At 43.0% G+C, this 8,043-nt stretch overlaps 1 protein-coding gene across 3 annotated transcripts; it reads left to right on the top strand.

Annotated features, from left to right (window-relative positions):
- Window positions 1-1,642: 1,642 nt before the first annotated feature.
- Window positions 1,643-6,969, top strand: cmtr2 (cap methyltransferase 2). 3 transcript variants are annotated; one of them, XM_008405427.2, is made up of 4 exons: window positions 1,643-1,706; window positions 2,459-3,463; window positions 3,605-3,718; window positions 4,853-6,969. In XM_008405427.2, the coding sequence occupies exons 2-4, from the start codon at window positions 2,468-2,470 to the stop codon at window positions 5,897-5,899; spliced, it is 2,157 nt and encodes a 718-aa protein (XP_008403649.1). In that variant the 5' UTR covers window positions 1,643-1,706; window positions 2,459-2,467; the 3' UTR covers window positions 5,900-6,969. The 3 variants fall into 3 exon arrangements, with proteins under 3 accessions (XP_008403649.1, XP_008403647.1, XP_008403648.1); XM_008405425.2 differs by having other exon boundaries at window positions 2,459-3,718; XM_008405426.2 differs by lacking the exon at window positions 1,643-1,706 and adding an exon at window positions 2,163-2,182 and having other exon boundaries at window positions 2,459-3,718.
- Window positions 6,970-8,043: the final 1,074 nt, after the last annotated feature.

Raw genomic sequence — 8,043 nt, 5'->3', positions numbered from 1 at the left:
CGCATGGAGGGAGAAAGTTCAACCGGAGGGGCCACATCGATGTAATGAATCACAGAGAGTTGACAGGCCTCCGTATGAAAACTCATGGAGGCGCAATGCTGGCATAGCCTTCTGATGGATCTACTGTAACCCATGACCTTTACTTGACATTTTTTGCCCAAGTTATTTATCGAGTATTATTAGTAGTAGTGTTATTTATCATGTTTTAAAAACCAAACACAGATTCAATCAAGTATTAATTGAAGAGCAATTTACATTTACAAAACTGAGAATTTGGATATTCTTCCTTTTCCAGCATTTTCTCCCTAACAAAACRTGTTATTGTTCATTTTCTTTATAACATTTACTATTGCAATATATTTCACAGACAGACTAAGATTAAGCCGTCATAGCTTTGCCGGGTTCTTTAGAGTCTGTCTTTTTTCTTGTTTTGCTTGTTGGCCTGCAGAAAAAAAAAAATTCTCTGTGACAATAAATGCAGAAGCTGTGAATGTTAATGCAAATAGTTTGTGTTGCAAATTCTTATCTACATCCACGACTCCAGATGTGATCTGGCAGTTAAATCTTGTTTCAATTTGAAGGTKGATCTTTTTCCTGTCAGTTTTCAGAAGATGCATGTTTCGACTGAGAAAGGTTTGGAGAGAGTTTGCTGTCAGACAGCAGCTGTAGGAGGGGAGAGAGAGCAACTCGTTAGCATCATTGTGACAAAGAGCAGCTGTTCGTGATTGCTGTTTATTCAAACTCTGCTCCCTTATCTAGTCAGAGTTAAAATATAGCTGTCATCCTTAGCATGYATCCCTTGATAAAGAGCTGTCTGTTGTACATTTCACCATCAAATTTTATTTTATTAGACCAGGGGTGTCCAAAGTCGGTCCTCGAGGATCGGTATCCTGCATGTTTTAGTTCTCTGCCTGATTTAGCACACCTGCATCAAATGATAGCTCATTAGAAGGCCTAAGCAGAAAACTGACTTGCTGAGGAGGTTGTTACTACCACTAGGGAGACTTTGGACACCCCCGTATTAGACCATAGATCCTTTAGGTATTTTTAATCAGTCTGAAGAGTCTAACAGCAAAAGGGCCGACTCCTTAATCCCTGTTTGTTTGTTTAAAAGTTGCCCAGCATCTGGCAAAGCATCTGCTTCAACATGACAGTGTCATCAGCAGACCAGCTACCATGAAACACATCCAGTGAAGTGACAATACTATCTTTGAATGCTCTGTAAAATAGACAGGTGTGGCATAATATAGACAGGCTGGATGCAGCTTTTCAGTTCTCAGACAGGATTTACACAAAATGTAGTCTGATATTAAACTTGTGGCACCACAACTAAGAGCCACCATTACATTTTATTTCATATGAAGCAAAATGTATGAAATTCGACATGAAATCTATCTAGCTATCTGGCTATCTGGCTAGCTAGCTATCTGATTGATGCAATGCCGATGAGGATAAATAATTAACACACACTTTTTCATCATCAAAAAGTGCAAAGAACACCATTTTATTCATAACTTTTATAATGTTTTATTATCTTAAGTGTTATTTTTTTCAAATGCTACGGTGGTAKGCATAATTTTGAACCGGTCAAATCTCGGAGCTGCTCCTTTAAGAAAACTACRACCACTTGTTTTCACGCATGCGCGCACTGTGAGTTTTAAGTCACGTGGGTGGTGTGTTCCTCTTCCTTACTGCACATCAACTGGGTGAGTGTCTGTTCTCTGATTTCAGGTTGTTTAAGCTGAAATTGACACACCGCAAACAGGTTCCATTTGTTTCTCTGAGGGAATAAGTTTTAGGGAAATACAAATCTTTTTGGGTTTTGAAAAGTCCGTCTGTGACACGCTTGGACGTCACACAATATAATTATGACATGTTTTCATTATCCTCGCAGCTCGTACGATTTTCCTCGGTCGCTTATGTGCATTTTTCAGAACATAATTGAAAATCTCAAAACGACTTGTTCAATTTTTGTGCACAAAATTAAAGCAGTTTTCTCATTTCTGTGAACAAATTGCAACTGCCTTTGTATTTCCATGTAAGTGGTTATGTACAATTATACTGACAACATGACGAATAAATTTGACAAACACAATGAAACAAGTAYTTCTCATTCTGAGGCACTGTCGTGTTTATCGACAAGTGATTTTTAGGGATGAATTGAGGAAACTGGATTTAGCAGGTAATTCATGCTGTTTTGCTGTTTGTACTAGTTGTTCAGAGAAATGCGCTTAGTGTTTTGCAAATGTCGAAAATGATTCGAGAAAAAAAGCGTCTTTAATTTTGAGCAAATAAGTAGTTTTGGTAATCGCAATTGACTTAAAAGGACAGTATTATGTAAAATATACTTTTTTGAGCTTTACATCATTATATAATGTTATTCCTTCATCAAAAAYATACCTGGAGAGTTATCTAAAATAATAATCCTAATAGTTATAACATTGTTTTTGCTCTACAGGTGTGGAGGATGAGCTCAAGCTATGGCACGAGAAGAAAGGTCCGACAGCAGCAGCTCTTCAGCAGCTTGGTGCCGTCTGATCCTGAAACGCAGGCAGAGATCCAGGATCTCTTTAACAAAGTTAAAACCTTTCAGAAGCCGGTGGGTGAGGAATGGCGCATCCCCGACCCTAATGTTGCTCTCAAACACCCGGCAGAGGACCACCGACACCTGCAGGAGCTGAAGGCGTCTCTGAATGCTGTGAAGAACCAGCTCAGTGACAAGAACATACAAGTGTGGCACCAACACACCAATTCCACCAACCGAGCCGGGAAGGTGATCGCCGCCGTTCGCTCGGCTGCCAACGCGGAGATCTGCACTCAGGCCTGGTGCAAGTTCTACGAGATCCTGGGGACCTTTGACCTTCTGCCAAAGGAGGCGCTTCAGAACGGGGAGCTGAACTCCGTCCATCTCTGTGAAGCTCCAGGAGCGTTCATCACCGCTCTCAACCACTACATGAAAACAAACGAGTCCACCCGCTACTGCGACTGGGGTTGGGTCGCCAACACCCTCAACCCGTACCACGAGGCCAACGGCGGGAGCACAACCATCGCGGACGACCGGCTGATCGCCAACACGCTGCCGTGGTGGTTCTTCGGCTCCGACAACACGGGGAACATCATGCTCCAGAAGCACCTGCTGGATCTGCAAGTGTTTGCGTCCAACATGCGGCRGGTCGACGTGGTGACGGCCGACGGAAGCTTCGACTGTCAGGAGAACCCGGACGAGCAGGAGGCGCTGGTGGCGTCGCTGCATTACTGCGAGGCCGCTGCAGCGCTGCTCCTCCTGAACCCCGGTGGCTCCTTCGTCCTGAAGATGTTCACGCTGTATGAACACTCCTCCGTCTGCTTGCTCTACCTGCTGAACTGCTGCTTCCGCTCCGTCAGTGTCTTCAAACCCGCCACCAGCAAAGCCGGGAACTCCGAGGTTTACGTCGTGTGTTTGAACTACGAGAGCAAGGAGGAGGTGAGGCCTCTGCTCTCCAAACTGATCCGAAATTATGGCCCAAGTCTGGCTGACAGAGAGGCGCTGTTCCCCAGCTCGGTCATCCCAGAGACGTTTCTGAAGCAGCATGAGGAGTTATGCTCCTACTTCCACACCCTGCAGGTGGAGACCATCGGTGAAAACCTGCAGCTGTTTGAAGGGATGAGCACAGAGAGGAGGCAGCGGCTTGACCACATCAGAGACTGTGTTGTGCATGAATACCTGCAGCGCTTCCAGGTACTTCTATATGACCCTCTAAAACAACCCAACTGCTTAAACTTGTTGCCAAAAAAATGTTGGTGTTTTTTTTATTTTTATTAATCAATTCATCTATTTATTTATTTTTTGCCGTCTAGAAAACGAGCCGTTTCAAAAACCTTCCTGTTGTTAATCGCATTCCATTGGCACTTTTCTGTCACCTTTCAACCTGAGCCAAGTCCAACCCTTCAGCCCAACCCTGTTACCTAGCAACCCAAGCTGAGCTCCAGCACATTTGGTCAGCTGGTTTTACTGCTGTATGCGCTGCACAATGGCTACTGGAAAAGACAAGTGTTTTGTTCTTGTCTTACCACTTAGAAAGCACTTACTGCATTATTGTTGGTTGTGCAGGAGGCTCCACTTCTACTTTTTAAAGATTTACAGTTGTGTCATTGAGTATCTTTCTGCAGTGTGTATAAAGTGTGAGTGTAAATGTTGGTTTGGCATGGCCAGCAGCAGAATATTTGGATTTAGCAAGMAGTCATTTAAAACRGGGATTTACTATTTAAAAAACAGACAAAAATAATCATGTATCTGACTTTTAACCAGTCTYTAGTGCAGTGGTTCTTAACCTGGGTTYGATCGAACCYCAGGGGTTCGATRAGTCGGTCTCAGGGGTTCGGCGGAGCCTCTGCCGCGGAGGTAAAGACACACTTGTGTAAAGTCGTGATGACGCGCCCCGCTTTGCCATCACTTGCTGCAGAGGATCACGTTACATTGCTTAGCTAATCAGAGCTGCGGAGGAGCACTGATTGAAGGAGCTCCTCTCAACATGAATTTGAACTGGTGTCTTTAATTACTTCAGCAAAGCTCACAGTTTTTACCAAATTCTATAGTCTAAATCTGCTCCTTAGTCGCATCTTTTCGGGGTTGGTACTGCCTCTAGTGGTGTGGGGGTGATRACAGCTAATATAATTACATTACTAAATCAGAATACCGCAAAGTATTTTGTGTGTCGGGGGGTTTGGGATAAGAAGGGTTCGGTGAATGCGCATATGCAACTGGGGGGTTTGGTACCTCAAAAAAGGTTAAGAACCACTGATCTAGAGGTTTATCTTCTACTTCTATCTTGTCACATCTGGATGTTAATTGGATGTTAATTGTGGTGTGCAGGTGAGCTTTCTTCCCAGGAGCCGGTGGATTTCCAGGAACACKGTGAGTCCCGCCTGCTGCAGCGTGTCGGCGGGCCGACCTCTGGGCCAGAAGAAGCAAACCGGCTCCTTCAACGAGCGCAAGGAGCTGCTGAACCTGAGCTGGAGGGAGCGAATTGAGCGGAGCTGCCAGGCTGCACTGATACAGAGTCACTGCACTGAGGACAGAGGGCTGGGCTGCGTGTTAGAAGGACCCCGCTCCAGCTGCTTTGTAGATTCATGGTATGTTGTAACAGGAGCTGCACTGCCTGCAGTCAGGAACTCTTCATTCTGTGACTCRGCGCTGTTGAACCACCTGAATGAAGCCCTGCAGGATGCAGCGGTGGACTGGACTCTAGTGACCCCCTGCTGCTCCTGCCGTGTTGCTTGCACTGCCTCCATTTTGTCTGAAGCTAAAGGTGTTGAGGGGAGCAAAGAGAAGAGGCAGTGTCTGGTGTTCGACAGCCGCGCAGCGTGGGCTGCTGCTGCTGAGAGCCAAGTAGATGATTTAGTTTTGACGTTCAGTGAAGAGCCTTCATTTCCCCAGAGAGGCCGCATCCTGCTGCACGACGGCGAGCCTCTGTACCAGCAGCAGCTGCTGGGATGTGTCCTGCTTGCCCTCCAAACCCTGAGTGCCGGGGACACCCTGCTGCTGCGGGTGTTTTCTGCCCTGACTCGAGTCACCGCCGCCGCCGTGTTCTGCCTGCACGCATGTTTCCGCTCCATCTCCTTCAGGTGTCCACCCCCRTCCGGCGGAGTCGGGGCCTTGCTGACGTGCATCGGCTTCTGCCCCGAAGCGGCCGCTCCGATGCTCCAGGTTCTCAGTGACGTGCAGAGCAGCATCCAGCAGCTGATTGGAGGAGAAGGAGACAAGGGGGACAACCGAACACACGCAGGTGACAGACAGGTACTGCAGTTTGTTCCCATGGAGGAGCTGCTGAAGGGAGGACTAACGGAGTTCCTCTGGACCATGAACTCTGAAATCACCCAGCAGAAGCTGCACCTCCTGCTGCAGGAGGCAGCTTGCTGAGTCTAAGGCTGCAGCGGATTATCACTCCAGAACAATGTGACATGTCCGTTTTTATTTTTCTAACACCAACAAACAGAAAAACAAAACTAAAGGTGCAGTCCAGTGGGAAAAAGTAAGTTTTACTTCTTGAATTTAATTATATAAATCARAATTATGTASAGAACACTGCAAATACACAAAATTGTACCAAGTAAGTTTGAGATATACTACMAAACAATCATGATGTCAATATTGACCTGAATMATTGTGATTATTATTACTTTAACATTCAGCTTGCCTTTCATAGTTCTGAAACTGAATTCAGYAACCAAATTTTTAAACTGTCAATCTTCAAAGTTGAATCTTTCCCCATTTTGAATAAACGGTGAACACATGTATAATCTCTAATAATTTTCTTTTCAAAGCAGAAAAGATGCAGCTGTTGATATTATGTTGCACCCGTTGAGCTAATTTGTGAAACTGTTMAGTACAAAGAKTCACCTTTATTTGATTAAGATTCATAAGAGCTGAAACAATTTGATCAAACATGATAAATGATCATTTGCRATTGATTTGAGGTTATCTGATCACGTCGGTGCTCCTGATGTTTGAGCGTCCAACGTGTCAAATTAATTTAACCTTGTAAATTTCTTTTACTCCTTGTCATATGTGAAGCTGCAGGCGAGAGCTAAAACCAAGCCTTGCAGCTTGAAAATGCAGATTATTCTCAKAAGATGATCAGCAGAACTGATCTGTGATTAAACGGAGCTGAATAATAATCRGTTATAAAATCTTCTGCACGAAACAAAGAGGCTCTGCGTTTCCCCCCGAAGTGCCTGTTGTTTTTGTTACGATTTACTTTCTTCCCACGATGCTAAAGATGTTTTAGCCGTCATGGATGTTGACGCTAAATTCCTGTTAACTCTTTTAATTTCAGTTTTTTATGCTTAGGGGAAGACRAAGCRCRCTAATCTGTTTTATTTATCATGAAAGGCTTTGTTCTTATAGCGCTGAGTTTAGTTTATTCTGTTTTGTAAGAGTCTGTATAACTTATTTTCTTAAGAAAAAATAAAAATGTGCACTGAAATAAACTGCTGTTGAGGCTGATTAAATATTGTTTGTTTGCAATACAGGACCGTAATGAATATTTAATTCTTTTGCCTCAAAATATTCAAAACATTGACTATAAAAAACCCTTAAAGAAGGAAAAASTCATATTTTCACTACTGATAAAAAAAATAATTCCATTCAWTCATGCAGCYCCATCATATAGGACAAATATTAAATCTGCATTGCAGATTATCTGTATTAACATGAGAATGGTGTAAATGCAGGTTTTCTGCTCTGGAGATCTGTTGTATTTTTATTAAAACTGCACAATTTTAGAAAACATGACATTGTGATCTTATTTTATATAACMCTGAGTAATTCACATTTTTCTTTCTACTCTTCTTTCGACAACATCACAACATCTTTCTGATTAAGCTCTACTTGTGGATGTAAAGGAGCATGAATATTCATCTAAACTGTCTATTTTACATTCAAATTACCACATGTGYTGCATTGCAGTTGATRTATGGTACACAATGATGTCACAGTGACCTTAGTAAGGATTTGATCTGTTGTGCAGTTCTSATTTGAAGGTTCAAAGTAATATTAAAAATAAAATTTTATAAAAACCAACATTTAAAATTATGATTTTAAATGCACTTATTGAAAATTCTCCTGGTATTGTTTGATCTGGGATCTGGAGTCCATGCAGACTAGTGTTAAAAACAATTAAGCAGACAAAAGTTAACGACACAGTTTTCAATGTTTCCATTTATCAAAGGGAAAAGTACAGTAGTTATCCAAACCGGTACGGCCCAGTGTAAATGAATCTCATCCCTCCTCAGTTTTGATTAATCACATTTTTTGGTTGAAAGTGTCATGCCACACCAATGACTGAATACTGGTTGTTCTGTAACATCAGGAAATCACTTCACTAGAACCTGTCTGACAACATGCCCCGTCTAAGAAAGAAAAATAATTATGAAGTTATTTCTAAAGCTTTGGGAGTTTTATGTCTACCAAAATTACTCCAAGATTCATTCAGGCTCGTGATTCGACCAGGAGGATCTGGGCAGAAATGCTTCAGACGGGGAGGGCTTCATGGTCCCAGGACT

Source organism: Poecilia reticulata, linkage group LG3, assembly GCF_000633615.1.
Source record: "Poecilia reticulata strain Guanapo linkage group LG3, Guppy_female_1.0+MT, whole genome shotgun sequence".
In the NCBI taxonomy this organism is placed as follows: domain Eukaryota; kingdom Metazoa; phylum Chordata; class Actinopteri; order Cyprinodontiformes; family Poeciliidae; genus Poecilia; species Poecilia reticulata.
The sequence above is the reverse complement of the archived record's forward strand: the minus strand, read 5'-3'. Positions and strand labels throughout refer to the sequence as shown.